Source organism: Vulpes lagopus, chromosome 2 (assembly GCF_018345385.1).
Source record: "Vulpes lagopus strain Blue_001 chromosome 2, ASM1834538v1, whole genome shotgun sequence".
NCBI classification, from domain to species: domain Eukaryota; kingdom Metazoa; phylum Chordata; class Mammalia; order Carnivora; family Canidae; genus Vulpes; species Vulpes lagopus.
In genome coordinates, this window is record NC_054825.1 from 165,485,068 (window position 1) to 165,506,564 (window position 21,497).

At 51.2% G+C, this 21,497-nt stretch overlaps 1 protein-coding gene across 2 annotated transcripts in view; it reads right to left on the reverse strand.

The window, feature by feature from the left end:
- Positions 1-300: 300 nt before the first annotated feature.
- ARHGAP35 (Rho GTPase activating protein 35) overlaps positions 301-21,497 on the reverse strand; it is a 138,870-nt gene continuing 117,673 nt past the window's right edge. For both annotated transcript variants that reach the window (XM_041746450.1, XM_041746452.1), the window contains 4 exons: positions 15,443-15,520; positions 13,235-13,366; positions 5,526-5,631; positions 301-4,725 (listed from right to left, as the gene is read on the reverse strand). In XM_041746450.1, coding sequence (XP_041602384.1) covers positions 4,368-4,725; positions 5,526-5,631; positions 13,235-13,366; positions 15,443-15,520 — 674 coding nt within the window. In that variant the 3' untranslated portion in view covers positions 301-4,367. The remainder of the gene's footprint in view (positions 4,726-5,525; positions 5,632-13,234; positions 13,367-15,442; positions 15,521-21,497) is intronic.

Below are 21,497 nucleotides of genomic sequence, written 5' to 3' on the forward strand. Positions count from 1 at the left end.
TTTTGTTTTTTTAAAAAAAGGTCTGGAAATTAAGCAAACATTCCTAACACCAACTAGAGGATGTCCTGGTTAAAGCCCCTAAAATACAAAGAAATAATTGTTATACTTTCTTTACATACAGTTCTCCACTTTTGCTGCAAAACAGAAATTTAGGCACACGGCCAGACTACTAACACATATCAATACCATTAATATGCTTTTTTCTCAGGAAACTCAAAATATTTGTTAATTCAACATATATAAAGATCATTTAACATGTGAAAATACAAGTACCAGAAAAATAAGCTGGCAGCAGCACTATTCCAAATTTTCAAACAAGTTTTATTCCCATACAATTCAGAGATTTTTTTTTTTATGTACACAGGGAACAGGAATTTTTATGCAAACAATAATTTAGGCCCTGTCTTGACTACATGAAAGTGTAACATCCCCGCTGCAGGCGTAGACCGGGCTCCCCAGGAGGGAAGGATCCTTCCTGGGCCAAGAGAATGGCCCAGGACAGAGCGGCCTTCCCCTTCCACACCACCCAACTCTCCGGTATCGTCGCCAGCGGTCCCAGATGTGACTCGGTCGGTCCTTTCACCTAAGCACAAACGAGTGGCTTGAACCTGCCAAGCAACAGGAGAGCGACTCCTTGTCCATCGTCTGTGGAATCAGCAAGGCCCGGGAGCGAGTGCAGTGCCGGCTGTCCCCGTCCCCAGGGCACACTGTACCCACTGCACAGGACTGCAGAGCCCAGCCCCTCAAAAGACGCCCAAGTACCTGGGGCTCCATTCTCTTGGAGGAACAGCGGATGGGCAGAGCCCTCGGTGGCAGCAAGCCGGTGTGTCCGCTCCTTTCTCGGAAACCCAAGCATGGCTGTCCTTGCAGGAGTGGGAAGTGGGCACAGGGGGACGGGGCTTTTACCAATGCAGTGTGGTTTTCAAGTTTTGGGGCTGAAACTGAACCGCTCTCCCGAGACCAGAGGCTCAGGGCCCCCGGTGTAGGGCCCAGGGAAGGCGAGCACCCCGGGCCCCTTCTGGCCAGCCCGCTGATCCTCTGATGTCACCCTCTGCCCACCTGGCCAAGACCAACAACTTCTGCTGGAAGAATCACACCCGGCAGCGCACTTCCTGCCTTGCAGCAGGAAGACCAGGGGTGGCAGCAGGGTGTAGAACACAGGAAATAGTGCGGAGTATTTCTCAGCACCCCAGAACGTCAAGTGAGGGGAAGGACAACTTGATCAAGGGCAAGAATAAATGTGCCGTGCATGATCCCCAATACACAACACAGCCAAGAATTCAGGGCGAATTCACAGCTGCACCTCTCGCCCTCGGACCCCTTCCTCTATGGAAGCAGCAGAGCCGGAGCTGGAGCTGGAGCCAACCTTATGATCACAACCAACGGCTATTCATTTCCACCAAATACAGCAACTGCTCTCTTGCGGAACCCAGACACTGGCCGGAGAGAGCTCCCGGGCAAACCGCTACTCAGCTGTGGGGCAGGGAACAAACCCCACACCTCTGCCGATCTGCTCACCCACTTTGGCCACGGCTAATGCCGGCCATTCCCTCAATTCCAGACCTGCGGTGCCCTTCGCATGAGAATCATCTGTGAAAGCACTTTCCAGAGCCTCACGCGCTGGATGACCTCGACAGGTGGGTAGCATTCCATTTATAGCAGCGCACCCCAACACCAGCCCAGGCCTGGCTCTGCAGCCCCCATCTGAGTGCCCATTTGGTCTTGCACTGAAGCCAGGGCCCACTACCACCACCAGTGACAACGCCGGCCCAGAATGACAGACATGCCCCAGTCTGAGTCAGCCTGGAGAAGCAGAAAACTAGAAGTTAGACTTGACAGAAGAAATGAAACAAGAGGAACCTGACGCTTCCTGTCCACTGTGGGTCTTTTGGGGCATAAGCCACCAGTACTCCCTGCACCCTTTTAAAGCCTTGGCAAGACACTGGGAATGGCCACTTAAGGGGTTCCCTTGGATCCCCTGGGGAAGCCTGGCTCCCGCGAGGGTGAGGGCAGGACACTGGTATTCCTCCTCAGTGGGACGCCCCTGGCCCCACACCCAGAAAAGCAGCCATCACACATCTGTACGCTCTCAGGGATGCAGGGAGCTTGTCCAGGTCTGGGTGCACAGCCAGGTTGGCAGGTGATGTGGGGGGCAGCCCCACGTGCCAGCACAAAGGCAGTCGTGGGGGGAACTGGTGGTGGGGACAGGCTTTTCAGTTCACACAAGGGATGGTGGCCACCCTCACCCAACACCCCGAGGGACTGCCTTGGACCGGGTAGGTGAATATGATCCAGAAAAAGGCAGAGATTAATTCAATAGAGGAATTTCCTCACCTACCTGGGATACAGAGTGAAGGGGGCTGGAGAGCCGGGGCCATGCCTGCCAACCCGTAACCTTCCAACCTTCCAACCGACCCTGACCTAGTACATCAGGCAGAGCCACCAGAGAGGAGACCCCCTCACCCAACATTTACATAAACATTCATGTACCTTAGGTTTTTTTGACTAGTGTTCTTAAAAAGAGGTGGTAAAACTTGCAGGGAGTTTTTTTTTCCAAGCACCTTATTTTGCCGTACAAGAACTATTAACATTAAGGTATCCAGCTTATCCAGAGGAAGAAGTTGGTGAGCAAAGGGCCTCCCCTCCCCTCCGGCGGGCCCACAGCAAGAGTTGGGCTGGAGGCTGATCTGAGGCAGCTCTCAGTCAGGCCACTTGGCTGAGGGGGCCCAGGGCATCGTCGAACCTACCACAGGCATTGCTTCTTAAAGTGCAAAGAGACCCAGAGGCTGTGTGGCCAGCAGGGCCCTGGAGCCCAGGCCCAGGCCCCCTCCATGTCAGGCTTCCATGCTGCAGGGACCACAGCACGGCCACGAGGGGTGGGAGGGCAGCCAGGACTGGTAGCAGCCTTCACACGATTGTGGCATCTGAGGGACAGTGGGGCATGCAAAGGGTTCTCCTGGGGTCAGCAGGAAGGCCGGGAAGTGGAGGTGAAGGCCATTTCCTAGGGGGCGGCCATGGGGCTGACAGGCAGGGACAGCACCCTCCTCATGACTGACTGCTGCTGGGCCTTTCACTCCTCTGGACCCTCCCAGTCCTGGGAGCACAAAGGATGTCCCTGTGTAGGAACCAGCAGACCACACTCCACCACACAGCACCCACCTCCCACAAACACCCCTGGGCTCGTGGTGTTCTGCGGTCCAAGATGAAAATGACTGCTTTAACACCAAACACACTAACTGAACCCCAGGTATACCCAGCATCCCCCACGCCCCCACCCTAGCTGTGCCCTCACGAACAGGCACAACCATGTGCACGCACACACACATACCCACCCACCCAGAGTAGTGTTTCCATAGCACTGTAGTGTGTTCCAAGGCAGGCCAGGATCCAGGCTGGTCTCCCAAGCTCTTTTCACCAAGGGCTTCAAGTGTCTTCTTGGGGAAAGGGGATCTGGTGACAAGACATGAGTGGGACCCCAACAGCCTCTCTGGCAAGCACTGGTGGGCATCCTTGTTTCGCTGTTACAGAGACAAGGGCCATGTGCCACTTGCTCGCCTGAGGTGGGAGGAGGGCTCAATCTTGAGGTCTGTAGTTTCTTCTTCTTTCTTTTGTAAATTACTGGAGGGTTTTTTCCCCATGTTTCTTCCAGTGTTGTTTTAAAGGGCATGTTATCCCCAAGGCCTGGGAAGTAGGAGGGGGTATGTGGGAAGTAGGTGGGGAGCCACACACTCTTGGTCCAGGCACAGAACTGCCCTCCCTGCCCCGACCTGCTGGGCCAGCCCCCTCAGCACTGTACCTTGGGTCGACAGAGCTGTGGCCTGTGTGTTTCCGAGGAGGCAGCTGGACAGAGGCTCCCCTAGAGGGGGTGGGGGTGCAGATATGGAAGGTGGGAGGAGACAGACAACAGGGATGGGAACTGTTCTCTGTAGGGGCCGTGGCCCTGCCCCTGGGGCGGCCCAAATCTCAGAACCTCCTCCCATTGGCAGAGGCTAGGGCTCTGTCCCAGCAGTTGTTAGATGCCCCTGGATACCCCGAGGCTGCTGTGCGTGGGCAGGTGGTCTGGGGAGCTATGAGCATGTGGAGGGCCACTGCCTGGCCAGTTCAGTCCTCAAAAGGGTCCAAGTCAAAGGGCAGGGTGTTCCCTGGCTGCTGCCTGCAAACAGCTCCAGGTCTGCAGCGTTGGGTTCAGGGAGCCTGATAGCCCAGCCCACGGTGGACTGGGGCTGATGTTACTGCTGAGGTCTTGAGAAGGTAACAGGGGAGAGGGGACACTCTCCCCACCCGCACACCAGTGGACCTGGTTTTGCTCAAAGCCAGATGCTGCCCCGTGGAAGAGAAGGTCTCCTTTTGCCCCAGGCTTTGGTGGCTCACAGCGTGTGTTCGGCTTGAAGCTGGGAGGGGAGCAGGGCCTGCATGGGGGACTGGGGGGTGGGTGGTGGTGACTGGGGAGGTGATGGCTGACTCGTGACAGGTGTGGAGGTGAGGAAGGGGACAGTGGAAGCCACAGCAGAGGGGGAGCTGGGCGTGGCCCCGGGAGGCTCACTGATGGGCCGATTGTGGAAGAAGAAGGGGCACTGCTGGATGAAGAGCTCAATGATTGTCTGGTAGGTCCGCGTGGCTGTGAGGGCATCCATGGTGCTGAAGTCAGGTCTCATCAAGGTGGGCCAGAAGCAGATGGAGAGGTTCTCACTGGTCATGAGATTCACCTTGTTGTTGTGGCTGACTCTGTGGGGGACACCAAACTCAGCGTCAGAGCTCCATAGGGCGGAGGGCTCTGGGTGAGGCTCTCGGCCAGCAGGGCCCCTGCTCTGTCCCATGTGTGCTCATGGCCAATGTCATCCCAACTGCTTTCCCTGCCTGCCCATTCACAACCTGAAAATAGAAAAGGTCCAGCCTGGAAGTTGAGGCCTGAGACCCTCTATGGCCAGTCCTCTGCTCCAGTGTTGCCACCGGGCCAGCCCGAGGTCTTGGCTCATGGGATGCCCTCCACAAACCCAGTGGGTAGACCGTCTGGCTCAGGGACTCTCATCCAGTGAACTGTGTGATGCTGCTCTGGGTGTACACAGAGGCAGTGAGGATATCCTGAACTGGAACTCCACAAAACACCACTCTGCTGAGAGGAATAGGTCTGCCTAGAAAACCAACCTATTCTGTCTGTGCAGAAATCCAGGATACGGTCTGTTAACAGGTTTCCTGCCCACAGCTCCTGTACTTACTGAACAGTTTGAGTTTCTTCACCACACACCTGTCCTGCCCAGTGTTTTGTTACAGACAGAAGAGGACTCTGGGCATGCTCAGGGCCACTTGGACCCCTTGGATAGAACCAGCATGGAAATGTGAGGAGAAGCCAAGAGGCCAGGATACTCCTTGGTGAGCCAGATGTGCCCCCACTGAGGAGGTGGACCAGCATCCCTTTGAGGGCCAGGCTGAGAACACAGCCTGGAGCAGTTGCATTCTGCTGCTAGCTGGCCCTCGCTGGCAGTTTTGAAAAGAGGGAAGACCAAATAGCAAGCCCTGTAACATACTTGTTCAGGTGAGAGATGACGTATTTGAAGACTTCGTGGTTTTCCTTTGGAAATTTCTTGAGTACCTCCTTAAGGGCATGTAACTTCTGCTCCCGGTCATTGATTTCTGAGGAAAGAGAAAAACCAAAGACTCTTGTGACCATGGCTGGTGGATGTTATGGGTTCAAGACAGATACTGGTCCCGGACAGGTGGTGAGACTAGTGGGGTGGTGAGACTAGGGGCGCAGCCCAGGGCTTTCAGACAAGGTCAACCCAGTCTTTCCCCCCAAAGCCTGTGCCCAAGGAGGACACACCTGGCGGTGGCACCGACCCAGAGCCAGACCTACCTCTGGATCCCAGGCTCCTGCTGAAGGGGAGCTCTGTGTGCCTCGGACTTCCTGGCCCCCACCACCCGAGACTCAAGGATCCACAAAGACACCGCCATAAAGAACACCATTCTTTGCTCATCCGGTTGCCCGTGGAGACAGGCATCCCAATGCAGAAAGCCTGTGTGCTTCCTGACCAGATGAGTGAGCGCTGCCACCCGCCCACGCCAACAGACTGTCTAGGGAGGGAGTTTGTCACAAGACCAGGGCTCTGTCCTTTTCCTAGAGATACAAGGACCCTCTACACATCTCCCCATTGGAGGAGCTGATGGAAACAGTGAAGGAATTCTCATGCAGTTCATCAAAGGGACTACGCATCCCCTTCCCCCACTACCGCCCACACGTTGTCCATCATGGAATCCTAATGTAGCTGGAGCATGAAAACAAGCTATCTCGAATAAGTGCTTATCCACAGCAGGCCTGGTTCAGTTAGTCTTTGCCGTCCTATGAGGCAGGGGCTTCTCCCCCTATTGGGAGATAAGGAATGTGAGTCCCAGAGAGGTAGCAGAGCTTGAATCAAACCCCACCGATTGGCTGCAGAGCGTGAGTGGGGACCATCGTACTTGCTCTCTAGGGTGTCAGCTGCCCTTTCCCTTAGCTTGTCTTGGCTGGAAGAGCCAGCCCAGATTCCTATGAGCGAGAAAGATCTTCCTATGGCTACTTCTTAGAGCTGAAGGTGGTACCTAGGACCCAGAAAAGCCACAGTAGGATCCAGGAAGAGATAACAGCTATCCCACACTTATGGTTGTGGGGGTGGGAGGATGGTGGATTGCTAAAAAAAAAAAAAAAAATTATGAAGGTTTCCTATTGATTTGGGGGCACAGACTTCTTTGCAGTGGATATAAGCGCTAGAGCCTCTCCCCAAATATGCTGCGCACAACTCTGGCTACAACTTCCGGAGGTTTGCGAGTTACCCAAAACTCATTGTGTTCCTTAGAAAGCCTATGGCCTCCAAGTTAAGAACCTCTACAGTAGGCAATGTGCCTCTAGAGTCATGGTCTGGGGAAGCACAGGAGCCTGGCTGAGCTAGACTAGGAAGGACAGGCAGAGCTTGAATGGCCAGGGAGGGATGGCAAAGTGCAGGGAGGAAAGGCTGTGTGGCAGGTCAGAGCCCAAGCCCAACCCCTACCCATATGGTCCTGGGTTCGAATTCTGTCTTGGACACCAGCTACCTGTGTGATCCAGAGTGTATGCTCTGGTCTAAGGGGCTGGTGTCGGTGATGCCACATGGTGAGAGAAGAAGCTCACAAGTGGACAGTCAGCACCTGGAGGCAGTCTGAGGGGCAGGAAGCAGTGGGAAGGGAGGCCACAGAGATGGGCAGGGTTGGAGCCACCTGGAGCTTTTGCTGGCAGGCTCATGGGCACAAAACCTAGTGAATCTTTTTTTTTTTTTTTAAGATTTTATTTATTTGAGAGATGGAGAGAGGCAGAGGCACAGGCAGAGGGAGAAGCAGGCTCCATGCAAGGAGCCCGACATGGGACTGGATCCCGGGTCTCCAAGATCACGCCCTGGACTGAAGGCGGTGCTAAACTGCTGAGCCACCCGGGCTGCCCACCTAGTGAATCTTTTGACTCAAGAGTGGGGCCTGAGGGTGCCTCAGTGGCTCAGTCAGTTAAGCATCTGCCTTGGGCTCAGGGTCCTGGAATGGAGCCCTGCATCGGGCTCCCAGGTCAGCAGGGAGTCTGAGTCTGTCTCTCCCTCTGCTGCTTCCCCTGCTCCCCACTCTCTGCCAAAGAAAGAAATAGATTTTTTTTTTTAAGATTTTATTTACTTATTCATGAGACACAAGGAGAGAGAGAGAGGCAGAGACACAGGCAGAGGGAGAAGCGGGCTCCATGCAGGGAGCCCGACGTGGGACTTGATCCTGTGTCTCCAGGATCAGGCCCTGGGCTGAAGGCGGTGCTAAACCGCTGAGTCACCGGGCACCCCCCCTTTTAAAAAAGATTTTATTTATTTATTCATGAGAGAGAGAGAGAGAGAGAGAGAGGCAGAGACAGAGGCAGAGGGAGAAGCAGGCTCCATGCAGGGAGCCCGACGTGGGACTCGATCCCGGGACTCCAGGATCACTCCCTGGGCTGAAAGCGGCACTAAACCACTGAGCCACCTGGGCTGCCCCCGCCTCCGTTTTTAAAGATTTTATTTATTTATTCATGAGAGACACAGATAGACACAGGCAGAGGGAGAAGCAGAGTCCACGCAGGGAGCCTGACGTAGGACTTGATCCCAGGTCTCCAGGATCACACCCTGGGACAAAGGTGGTGCTAAATCGCTGAGCCACCTGGGCTGCCCGAAAGAAATAAAATCTTAAAAAAAAAAGAGTGGGAATTGATAAAAATAGCGTTTCAGTAACAGCTGTCTAGTAGAAAATGACTAAAAAACCACAAGAACTAATTAGGTGGGGCCATTAGCACCTTCACTGCTCTGCACCCAAGGTTTATTTTAAGGGTTCAACCTCGGAGAGTACACTTTCTCCCAGGCCTTGAGTTTCAAAGATCTTTACTGTTAAACTTCAGTACAGTTTACTTGAAATAAGTGTACACTGCTCTCATCAGGAGGAGTGACTGTCTTTGGCACCTGAGAATCATGTGGCAGGCTCAGAATCTCCCTTAGTAATCACAGCCCCTCCCAGATGCGAGCTCAGCACAGGGGCACAGGTCTCTCCCAGGCTGTGTGTCTTCATCAGGCATTCGACCCCTGGGGCGCCTGCACCCAAAAGTGGGCCTACCTCATCCTCCTGGCTAGAGGCAGGAAGTGGGGCTGGCAATGACCAGGGCCTGTCCTCCATGGAGCCACAAGAATGCTTGCTGCCTCTGTCTTCCTTGAGAGGAGGAGGAGGGAGCAGAGATGGGAGCACCAAGACCACATGGATATTGCTCACACGCTGTCCTCAGGGATGCTGGTCTGCCTCTCCACGTGGTGCTGCAGCCAAGTGCCCAGCGCCAGGACCTGGATGTTATGTCTCTCCCTCCTTTCTGCAGTCAGCTTTGAGCTCAGATGCTCAGGAATGCTGAGGAGCATAAATTTGGCCTGAGGGGGCGGGGCAGGGGAGGAACCCCAGGAGAGCAAGAGGAAGCTTCTCAGTGAGGCCAACCTTCCCTCTGCCTCATGAAAAACATGGCCCATCTTGTTGACTGGACTTCGCTCACCTCCTCCCTCAAGCAAGCAAACCCTCTCTTGGGTACTTGGGACAACAGTGATTTCTTACCTCTGGACAGTGCCAGAGCACTCAGGGGACAACTTCAGAGTTGCTCTTTTTACAGCCCTCACCACACTGGGCTCATCCTACATGCTGCATGAGAAAATGCCAGGAGGCAGTGCCAAGGATGAAAGATGGGTGAGGGGGAAGGCAGGTGGGCACAGGCTGGTCCAGCACATCTGCTCTGGGTCCCCTGCCTCCTGTCACGCTGTGGGGCTCTCCAGCTCTAGTGATCCTCTTTGAAGGAACTGGTGGAATGGCGAGGGCACCTCTAGAGAGCCAGGGCCTCTCCAGCTAACACACTGTAGTTGTGAAATTAGGTCTCAGTCAACTGAGATAGCAAAACAGGTTCGGGAAAGGCATTTGCAGGCCAGCCGAACCAAGACAAAACCTAGATACAGACCAGGCAACTCAGAACTCATTCAGAACAAATACGCCAAGAACTCAGGATGAAGGGGAGGCCAGAACTTAGAAATCAGCTCGCCTCACCCCTCACAGCATACAGATAAACAGGCAAGTTGCCGTCAGGGTTCTTAATCTGAAACACTATTTTTTGCCCTGGCTGTGCCACTCTGCTGCCACCTTTAGCTCAAGACATCAGACTCAGGCTAGGATCTGCTGCCACCTAACTCAGTGTCTGGAGGAAAACCTCTGATGGCCTTTGACTATCTCACACACGTGGACCACCAGAAAAGGAAAAGCCTGGGTCAAGGTCACATTACCCTCTCAGTGATGCATGCAGGCAGACATAGCATGCACCCCCCACCTCTCTCTCAGGTTCTAAAAGAGTCCAAGGCCAAGATTTCACTCTGCTGGGCCTGGAATGGAAGATTCTGGGTGTCTTTCTAGGGAGGCATGACCTTGCACTAACCCATTCTTTGCCATTTACCCCACCAGACTGAGGCAAGGAGCACACACTCATTTGTCCACTGTCACCTGCCCTGTCCAATAAAAGGCCTGGTACATACCAGCATGGGAGTGATGAACACTCTCGTGACCTTAAGCAGTGACCTCGACAGACAAATGGAAGCAGGATCCCAGAATTAGTTTATTACATCTAGCTGTAAGGTTTCCCACCTCTCAGTGGGAATGGTAAGCTGGTGAGCTGGTAACCTGAACCACTTGGGTCACATATCCCTTTGACAAGCTGATGAAAGCTACTGGTCTTCTCTGTGGACTAAACTGCATATATGGAGCTAGATATGCAGCTATGGGGCAAATGAGGCCCTGGAGTCAAAGGTCCTTAGGCTCAGGACCTCTGGACTGAGACAGTGAGCTCTGGGACCCCTTCAGGCACAAACGACATAGGATGGGGCCTGGGGCCAGGGGGGGCGGCTGGACTGGAGCGATTCCACTCAGGTGGTAGGGTTGGGGCTGTCATGAGAGGAGGAGAAGATGTGGGGCAAAATAAATGGTAGTAGTTTGTGAAGGCTGGGATGAGGTGTGTGGGTGAGATGAAACCGGGAACTCAAAGCCCTTTTCTCTCCTCCTGAAATCCACAGCTCAGGTACTACCTCTTCCATGAAGCCCTCAACCCCAGTACACCCCTCACTGCATTTTCTGCACTTTTAGCTCAGCTGGAAGGGCTTCACTCTGGCAGGTAGCTCAAGTACATACTCTGGGAGGGCAGGAACAAGGTCTCTGCATAGGTCAAGCCCCGGCATGCCACCCCCTAAGTGGTATGGGCGTCGGCAGCTGTCGTTAGTCACTTCTGAATCACCACACATCACCTCGAGTGTGGTAGGAAGATAATTGGTGAATAATCACAGAAATCTCTCTTTGTGGGCATATTTTCAGCGATGTTCAATATTGTGAAACTCTGGAGCTAACAAAACAATTTGACAGTGACCTTGCTGTTTGTTGTGATGGGATCTGAAACCATTCCCAAGCCCTGAACACACACAGACACAACAGCTCTTAGGTATCAAGTGGAAGAGCTGGTCAAGTTGATGTTGCCATGGAAACCCAGCCAGGCTAGGAATACCTACTTTTGGGCTGAAGAATCTTCGTTTCCTAATATCCCTTAACACTAAAGCTGATACTGCCTCATTGGTGTCCCTGGCTCAGTTGAACCCACCCTCTGGAGAGACTCGGCCCCAGTGGCCTTGGAAGGTGCTCAGTCAGCGACATCCTTCCCCCACCTCCCACCTCCCGCCCGCCCCCAAGTTCAATCGGAGCCCCAGCTGAGTAGCTCCAGCTGACTTGCTCAGGCACAGGAAACACACAATGGGAAGAGGAAGCAGAAATCTCCACCCTTTTCCAGACTGCAGGAGCAGCAAGAAGCTCCCTTCCTCAGCAGTGGAAGCCAGGGACGCCGCTGTTGGAAGGGCAGCGGATTCCCTATCAATAAGACCTCCCTCCTTGTGGCGCACCCCCCCCATCCCGTGCCCCTCCAAAAACAAAAAGGTGCCAGGTCAGCAGTTCCTGCAGAAACAATGGGATTCTGTTGGGTGCCAGGACTCTACGAGCCTCTAGATGGCGCCAAGTCAAGACAAATGCTGACAGGAATCCTCCAGGGCGTGAAGGACCAGCCCACACCTTTTCTTCCTAACTTCCGCCCAGAGACGAGATTAGGTGGAAAGAAAGCTAGCTCCCGATGGAGATTTCCTATGTGTTTCATATCTGGGCCAGCCTGGAGCCTGCTGGAGGAGTGATTGCTGGGAGAGCTTTATCTTTGGACAGCAGGAGCAGAGCGGAAGCTGGCACCTGTCCTCACCCAACTTGTGTGAAGAAACCCGGGACTCCTGTCTAGAGAAGGCAGATGGAAAAGAAGTCCAGGTAACTCTATGACAGTCCCAGAATTCTGTGCTTCTACTCCATCCCCGATGGGCTAGGATAAACTCAGGAACTGTGAGAGATTTCAATCTGCCAAGCCACGGGGATAAAGTATGGCAAAGGTGGACCCAGCTTGCAGAAACAAACATCACGTGAAATGTAGACCACGGAAAGGTGACTCCAGCTGCCCTGCTGTCCTGGCAGCAGCCAGGTTCTGACAGGGGCATCTACTACCACAGTTCAGGTGTGGGCTTCTTTCAGTACCTCCACTTCCTGAAGTCACTAAGAGCCTGTGACCCAAGACTTAAAAAACCCTGATTTGTGACTTCTTCTGAATTCCTGCCCATGCCATCAGCCTTGTAAGTAAAATGCTGGCTTAAAATTCCCTCTTCTGAGTCGGGTAGTGATGAGATGAGACTAAGGTCCTGTGGTCGAAGAAACACAGCTCCCTTTCCTCTTCTCCACCTCCTTGGTCACTGGCCAAGACACTCCATTCTACAGCTGCACAGCAATGGCTCCTTCTGGGGATTTTGGCCCACCAGGGTTGCACAGTACGAAGGCCGCCTTTGACTAAAAAAGGTAAAAAGTGCCACAAGGTGGGAAGCTGCAGCACTGCACCAAGTCTGGCAAATGCCCACTGGGAAGGCTCCCAATATGGTGGACAAATGCCCCCCACCCCCCAAGAGAAGCAGGTCAGAGCAGAAACAGCTGTCGGGGCCAGGAGGATGGCACACAAAGGTCGCCAGTAAAAGCAGAGGTGCTAACTGGCTACAGCCCTGAGTGATCATCTGGTCAGGGCAATTAGAGCTGTCCCTTTCCCTCCAGAGGCTGGCTTCTTCCAAGGCAGAGGCAGGCTGGCCCTAGATCACATGCTGACTTCTGTGTACAAGGGATGGCTGAGCGGAGGGGAGAAGAAATGCCCACCCCCTTCTAACAGGCCTGTTATAGCTCTGCCTTTAGACGTCTCCTAATAATTCATAAATACGAGCAGGGCCACTGTTGTAGGAAACTAAGGGCCAGGGAAGGTTGTGCTGGCTGTGCTTATACTGTGAACAAGCAAAGGAGCAGGAATGTGACCTAAGTCTGATATAAAACCAGGCCCTTCACACATAAGAGTTCTGGGGGAACCTGCAACTCTCTTGAGAGAGCCCTCAGAAAAGCACCTCTGGTCTACAGAGGCCTGATCTGCAAGCCCCTACAGTGTCATCCTTAGTTCCCTGTCCCGATGTCCTTCCAACACCAACTTTAAGGGCCAGAGTATCTGTTCCCTGAGTGCAGGACCCATCCTCAATGGTGCTGCAACCCCTCTCCCTCCATTCCCCCACACAGTCAGCCTGGGGCGCACGAGTCAGGCTGGGTTGGAAGTACTCACTGTGTGCCTCCACCAGATCAATCTGCATGTTGTATGGGACCAGGGGGTCTGGCAGCTCTGAGAAAAAGCTCTTCATGGCACCAGCCACGGTATTCACTGTAAAATCTTTTTCTGCCAAGTCCAGGTTGTGATCTAAAAGGAAGTTGGGAGAGTCAGGGCAGTATAAGCTGGACAGAAACAAAAGGAAAACTCAGTGCTTGGGGGTGTGTGTGTCAGAGAAACCTCAAAGACCCTGGGATGCTGCCCAGGGCTGGCCTGGAGCCTGGGCCGGCACTTGGGATTGTCACAGACTGAACATGAGGTGGCATCCCTGAGATGTGCAGACAGAGGCTGACACCCCATGCCTCCTTCCAAGATCATCTTTTGAATGGAGCAGCTGTACCCCCTCATTCTGTACCACCCTACCCAACTCCCCTTGTCTGGCTGGGATGTGGTGCTACCTTTTCCTTACACCCTCCCCTCCAGAAAAAACAAAGGACTCTTCTAAAAGGTTAGCTCACTTTTCACGGTGGGTTACAGAACAGAATGTTACCACCAACAATCTTAACTGGTGTCTCCCTAAGGTGCCAGGATGAGCAGATTCATCATCTTTCTCCCTCTGGCCCCTCCCAGCCTGTGACACCACTGACCTCTGTGTCTTCACTTTTCTTTGAATACTTTATTGTATATTCCTGATTTACAAAAAAATTATCTGTTAGACATGAGCTGTTTCCATTTTAGGGGGGTATAAACTTTTTTTTTTTTTTTTAAGATTTTATTTATTTATTCATGACAGACACAGAGATAGTGAGAGGCAGAGACACAGGCAGAGGGAGAAGCAGGCTCCATGCAGGGAGCCTGACGTGGGACTTGATCCTGGATCTTCAGGATCACAGCCTGGGCCGAAGGTGGCGCTAAACTGCTGGGCCACTGGGGCTGCGCAGGGGGGGTATAAACTGTTAACAGATTCTTGCATATACACACAAGTACATACCCAAGTGTGTGGCTACACCCTCATTTTGACCTCATGCTTCCTATCCTGCAAGATAAACAGGTGTTTCCCTTCCCTAGTGTATGCCCTCCCCCCACTGCTAGCTAACAGAGACTGAGCCTGGCGTCTGCAAAGTGCTATGGCTCCCAGAGAGCTTAGAGGTATGGTGCCCGTTCCTGGCTGCAGCTCTGTCCTGGAGGCCTACATAGGCTGCCTGGCTTCAGAGTCTGGCTTGGTCTCCTCAGGCCCAGCCACATGCTGAGTTGGACCCCAATGTGATCCTCGGCTTACTTTCCTCTCTGGCTGGTGACACCAGAGAACTTTTATTGGTTTGGCTTGTTTGATTCTGGAACTAGTGGGTGTGACTTATACTGTAGGTGTGCTAAGTTAAGACTTTAAGAGAGTTTGGCTCTTTGGCTCTAGGCCTCTGAGACCTCACTCAGGAGACAGGAGTCCCTGCCAAGAGCCAGTCTAACTCATGAGATTTCAGCTTTGGGAATCTGGGTCCCCATGCTCAGCTGATCATAAACGTTCCCTCATTGTCTCTCTTGTGCAAGGATTTTGTGAGCAGGGGGTCATGTATTCCTGGGGCCCTGGCAGAATAGGACTATGACAGCAACCCAATTTCCTATTATGTGCCGCAATTACCCCTGTAGGGCCCAGTGTAAGGAAGGTAAAGCCCTCAGAGGTGTCCAAGGTGCAGGCTGGGGTGACCTGAAGCAGCAGGGGTGGACGGTGATATGGGGGAGCAGCTGGCTGACATGGGTTTGGTAGGGATGAGGCTTCTGTTCGCTGATAGGGCCTGTGCCCCCTCCTTCACATGGCAGCGTGACCATGGAGGCAAGGCTGACTGGGGCCAAATGCTTTCTGTCTCTCTCTTACTAAGATTTTATTTATTTATTCATGAGAGACACAGAGAGAGAGGCAGAGACACAGGCAGAGGGAGAAGCAGACTCCATGCAGGGAGCCCTATGTGGGACCCGATCCTCGGACTCCAGGATCAACGCCCTGGGCCAAAGGCAGGTGCCAAACCGCTGAGCCACCCAGGGATCCCATGCTTTCCCTTTCTTAGTCATCAGGTCAGCACCTCTTAGCTCTGGGGCTGTGTGTGGCAGCAGCAACCTAGGGCCCCACCGGCCAGAAGTGCAGCTCCATTAAGGGGCAGCCCCAGCAATTTGGCTGGCCTGACCACCTCGACCAGCTCCAGCCTCTGACGCTCAGCCAGGCTATAACCTCACCTTGATCGAACTGTCTCTGCAGACTCTCCATCTCAGACTTATTCCCGCTGACCCGGTAGATGCCTTCAGTGCTCAATCCTGAGGAGAAACAAGCAGGTTTCTTAGAAGGGCATGCAGAGCAGGGTGAAGTACTCTTGACTTTTCTGTGTGCTTCAACCCACTCTCCCCCCGTTTTCTTTTCCACTTCAATATTTTAAAATCTTTTTTTTTGTAAAAATTAAAATAATGTATTAAGTACCGCAGTTAATTTTTGCCTACATTTTACTGTACACTTGAATTGTAGCTCCATGACCAATACAGGGTCTGAGCCCACGACCCCATGCCACTTGTTCTACAGACTGAGCCAGCCAGGAGCTCCTTGAATTTTATTTTATTTTTTTTAATGGAGATAATACTGTGTTTTAACCTGCCCTTTTCACTTACAAAGTATGTTCTGAGCTTATTCTAATCATTAAATATTCTTTACAACACGATTTTAGAGACATCAAAGTATATAATAACTTTAAAAAAATAGTCCTATTGTTAATCATTTAGGTTTCCCTGAGTTTTCTCTGTTAAAGTACCCCACAATTACGTTTCTTAGGTTTTCTGGATAGCTCGTAAGTTTAACAGATTCTTGGCAGTGTGTGTTTCTTACTCTGTGAATTTCCTTTTCATGTTCTTGTCATTCTTGTTCATTTCCCTATGAGTGGTCCCTCTCATTGTATACTTGAAAGAGGCCTCTGAATAGTAAGGATCTCACTATGTTAACATTATGTATGTTTACATTTTGCCCTTTTTTGTTATCTGCTTTCTAATTCTGGTTATTGAATTTTGTGAAGCACATAATTTAAAAATTTTAGGTTTTCAAGACTAGTTTTTTTGTTTGTTTGTTTTTAAAATTTTTATGTATTTATTTAAGAGAGAGCAGGGCAACGGGGTACCTGGGTGGCTCAGTTGGTTAAGCATCTGCCTTTGGCTGAGGTCATGATCTCAGGGTCCTGGGAAGGAGCCCTGTCTCGTTGGGCTCCCTACTCAGCAGGAAGTCTGCTTCTTTCCCTCCCTCTGCTCCTCCAGCTACCTGTGTTTTCTCTTGTCTGTCAAATAAATAAAATCTTAATAGAGAGTGAGCAAGCATGGTGTAGGGAGAAGGGAGAGAGGGAGAAACAGACTCTCTGCTGAGCAGGGAACCCGATGATGTGGGGGTTCTTTCCAGGACCCTGAATCATGACCCGAGCTGAAGGCACACATTTAACTGACTGAGCCACCCAGGAGCCCCAGTCAGTTTCTTTACGATGTCACCCTTTGTTTTTATCTTTGAACAGATTTCCTATTCTTAGAACAGATACATTCCACTTCTTTCTTGTTCTTTTACAAATTTTTCCCCTTCTTAGCTCTGTGATCCTTCCGTAACTGATTTGGTATACAGTGGTAGGTAAGTAAAAAAATAACACTTATTAAAATTTAAGTAATACAAAATAATACAGTATCAGGTGAGATACTGGCCATCCCCCTTCACCCTCAGCACAGTCTATGGCTGTGCCCCTAAGATCCCAGTTCTAAAGGATGATGAAGTTCACACTGAAGCCCAGCATGGGATCTCAGGGCCAAACCAACCCTGGCTAGCCGAAGGGCCACCGAGGTTGTATCCTGGAGCCCAGTGTCTCATTGTCCGTTATCACTGTGATTAGTGCCTCTGGAGAGGCACCCATAAGGTATGGCATGATCAAAGCAGTCTATTTCTGGGGCCCCAGAATAGTGGCAGGTGAACCTTTAAAGAACATCAAAGCCAAAGTCATCAATTCTTCTGCTTAAAAGCTGTTAACTGCACATGGGCCTTTTGCCCCCAAGACAAGGGTTTAACAGGACAGCCCCGAGGACATCTTATGGGGTAATGCCTAGCTACAAAGGAGCTGCCCTCACCTCATGTGGAAGAAGGGAGAAGTGCATATACTTGCCAAACCTGAGGCCTCGGATGCACCCTGCTTCTGTTTTGGAGTTAACATTTCCTGAGTGTGTCTATGCTGTGCACTGAGCTAGGTGCTTTCCCACAGCCACCTACCACTCATTCACTCATCAAATGAATGATGATGCCACTGAATCCTCAGCCTTGTTTGTGAGGAGCTCCAGCGTAGAGAGGACACAGATGAGAAAAAGCAAGGATCTGAAAGGTGCAACCCTTACCCCAAACTGCACAGACGTTAAATTCTTTATTTTTTAAAATTTTAAAAATTTATTTATTCATGACAGATACACACAGAGAGAGAGGCAGACCCATAGGCAGAGGGAGAAGCAGGCTCCATGCAGGAAGCCTGACGTGGGACTCGTTCCAGGGTCTCCAGGATCACACCCCAGGCTGAAGGTGGCACTAAACCGCTGGGCCACCGGGGCTGTCCACAGACGTTAAATTCTAAGTCTAGGGCCTTGGCCGCTCTCGTGCCTCAGTGTTGTTCTGGAAGATGTCTGACATCTACCCTACAGGGTGGGGTCAGGACCACAGGCTGCCCCCAGAAGTAATGCCACACTTGAGTGAAGCCCCCTGGCACTCAGCATTTTGGGTTGCTTCTGAGATGACACTGCTGCTGGTTGCTGCCAACCCCCAAAAGTAGGAGGTCAGGAAGGGACCTACTAATTTTATAATGGTCTCTTTTCTCAGTGACTTTTCCAAATTGGGCTCAGACATATTTAAACTTTCCACCTATTTCACATCCCAGGTAACACATATCACACACACGAAATCATCCCCATTTTGGCAAGCCGTGGGTATGTGTTAGCAGGTGCAAAGCTTCACCCCCTGGCCTGGAAATAAACATAGCCTTCCCTTTATCTGAGTATTGGTCCCCTCCAGCACAGAGATAACAAAGGCACAAATGGCAGGAGTTTAAGAAGTCCTTAGAATGTAGCTGCAATGTCTGAGTCCCAGTGTGGAGAGGCCCAGTGACCGACAGGCAGAAGATCCTGACAGCCTCAGGTCATTCACCAGCCTTTTGCAACTCTGACCTGCAGCTTGGAGAGGAGGAGTCCTCTGCACCTTCTCTTCGTGGCCACCTGTCCCAGCCGTACCAGAGAGCAGAATACAAGCTGCAAATCAGCTCTCTGGAAATTATCTGAGGCGTGGGCCTACTGAAACTTCACTAGATGGATGATCACAAGAGTCAAAGCATTTAAAAGCACAAGGCCAGTTCCACAGCATTAATTAATCATCAACTTAGTATTTCCTGTAATCGGGACACATGTTTATTTTACGAAATCCCATTTTAAATTAGCAATTCTGCTGCTGCCCTATACAACGCCATGGCATAATTTGGGAAAGGTATCATTTGCTAGGCCAGTACCATTTTTCACAGCTACTAATCAGACATCAATTAAAAAAAAACAAAAGCCTTACATTACAGCAGACTGCAAACACCATGAAGACTGTTGCTGAAGCAGGGCAGCTCTCAAGAGAGCTGAGAACTAGGGTGCCTAACAGAGCAAGACTCGCCTCCAAGGGCTATACATCCTGGGACCCACACAGAAGCACCCCAGGAGTGACTCTGGCTCACACCTGCCAGCCTAACATAAAGGCCTTGCCAGTAGCGCCACTGCCCTGTGACTACAGATCTATTCCATGCCCACAAGTTCACTGAAGAAACTTCAACCAAACTCTGAGGCATCTCTACACACCAAAGACCCACTACCAAAGCAGAGCCTTGGCTCTAAGCCTTTTTCCCTTTCCTTTTTTCAAAAAGCCCTATCTGTAAAAGCCCTTCAAATATCTTCTGTGTTAATCTTTTGGAATAGAACAAGAAAAAGTTTAGCACGGCCAAGGTCACTCTCTTCAAATACCCGAACAACTACCATGTATAACAGTCTTGTTCCAATGGCTCTAGAGAACAGAGCTGTGACAAAGAACAGAATCTGTAGGAAAGGCAGCATTCTCTCAATATGTGACCTATCAGTAGCCTCAGCTGTCACTCCTTGGCATGGGGGCAGAGCTTCAGAACTCCCTCTTCGCCAGATTCCCATTTGTTAAGGGTTGCTGTTTTAAAATATTACTACCTGGTCTAGGAAGATGGCTAACAACAATTATAAATCATGGAATGCTTACCACGTGAGAGGCACATAATGACAAGTGCTTACTATGCGTTTTTACATTAGGTCTCACAACAGCCTCTTTAGAGAGGTTATTATTAACCCCACTTTTCGGATAGGAATGTAGAGATAAAGAGGCAAAGAAAGAGGCACAAGGTCAGAGAGCTGCGCAGTTATGACTTGAACTCCATCTGACTTTAGAGTCTGTGTTCTTTTACTATGTTCTAGATCAGCTCTCAAGCCCGAGCATGTGTTGGACTCACCAAGGCTTGCTACTGTAATACAGGTGCTAGGGTTCTACCTGCAGAGAATTCTGATACTGTCAGTTTGGAGTGAGGCCCAAGGATGTGCATTTCCAGCATATTCCCAGATGCCCCCAATGCCACTGGCCAGAGAACCAACCATACTTTTTAATAACTGCTATTCTAGAAGATGGACCAGACTTCTCCACACTTGATCTTAGCCAAAAGGCCGAGAAGTGATGGACCAGACTTCTCAGATCTCTGATTCTGTGTTTAATACAGTTGGAATGGTGGGAGGGGGAAGATACATACTAGGAGAAACAGATACCAAATATGTCAGGAATAAAGCATTTTCAAGGCCTCATTCTTCCCTTCACTACATGTTACCGAGCCCCTACATGGCAGATAAGTGCCTTTCCAGAGCCTTTCAGGTGTTGTCTTCCTCAAACCTCTTTTGATGACCTCAGAAGGCTAGATGGCCCACTGCCACTGGCCCTGAGCCATTCCCCATGGGCCAAAAACTGGCACATGTGAGTCCTGACTTCCCTGTGAGAGCTGCTGCTGCCTACCACCCCGGCTCCTCCCTAGCACTTGGCACACTAGGGGCCCTGGGAGCTTGGAAACCAAGGAGAATCACCTCCTGCTGGGGCATGTGTCTGATTTTCTAAAATGTCCAAACACGTTTTTATTCCTGGATCCCAAACACCACTTCTCAGCACCAGTGTTTGTGGCCAGGAGCCTTTCCGCAGTCAGCGTGGGTCAGTCAGGCTTGGCCTCTGCTCATTCACACCAGGACTCGTTCCTCCTCAATTTCCTTTCTAGCAACACATCGATACCTCTTCCAAGACAAACTGACTTGTTTAGTTTTTATATTCTATATTTAGATATAAAAACTCAGCACTTTAGTCCTTTAAAAAAAAACTCACCATAATTGGTGCTGGTGCTCTAAAATGGCCCACACCAGATAGGCCTTAACTATGAAACAACTTTTGTTGACTTTTCTGAGGGCTGAAATCTAATAGAGCATTCTTCTCTTTTATTCATCTAAGAAGTCTCAGGTGGGCTACATTTCAAGGCCAGAGGAGTGCCGAGAACTCAGGGAGAGAAGAAACTCCCTCCACCATAAAACTGAAACTGTCTTGAATAGAGTTGACCTCTGGGGAGGAGTGAAAGGCCAGCAGCAGTACATGCAGGCTCTCCTTCTGAGCCCTGTAGTACAGCACTCCCACCTCAACGTAGGATTAAAGGGCTCGGGGGCAGTAGGGTGCTGAGGCCAGAAGCAGAAGCTACTTACTTGTTAGCTCTAAGACCCTGGGCAGCTGGGTTTCCCTCTCATGACAGAACAGTTCCCGCTCCACAGTCTAGTGGTGCATCTTTCAGGAAACCAGAGCACAGGGCTAAGGGAGTTGCTCTCACCTGCATGATCTTTTTTTTTTTTTTTTTAAAGATTTTATTTATTTATTCATGAGAGACATAGAGAGAAAGAGGCAGACAGAGACACAGGCAGAGAGAGAAGCAGGCTCCATGCAGGTAGCCTGATGTGGGACTCGATCCCGGGACTCCAGGATCACACCTTGGGCCAAAGGCAGGTGTTAAACCACCGAGCCATCCAAGGATTCCTCCCCCTCTTTTTAAAGATTTTATTTATTTATTTATTCATGAGAGACACAGAGAATGAGAAAATTAGAGAGTGAGAGAGAGAGAGAGAGAGAGAGAGAGAGAAAGGCAGAGACAGAGGCAGAGGGAGAAGCAGGCTCCAC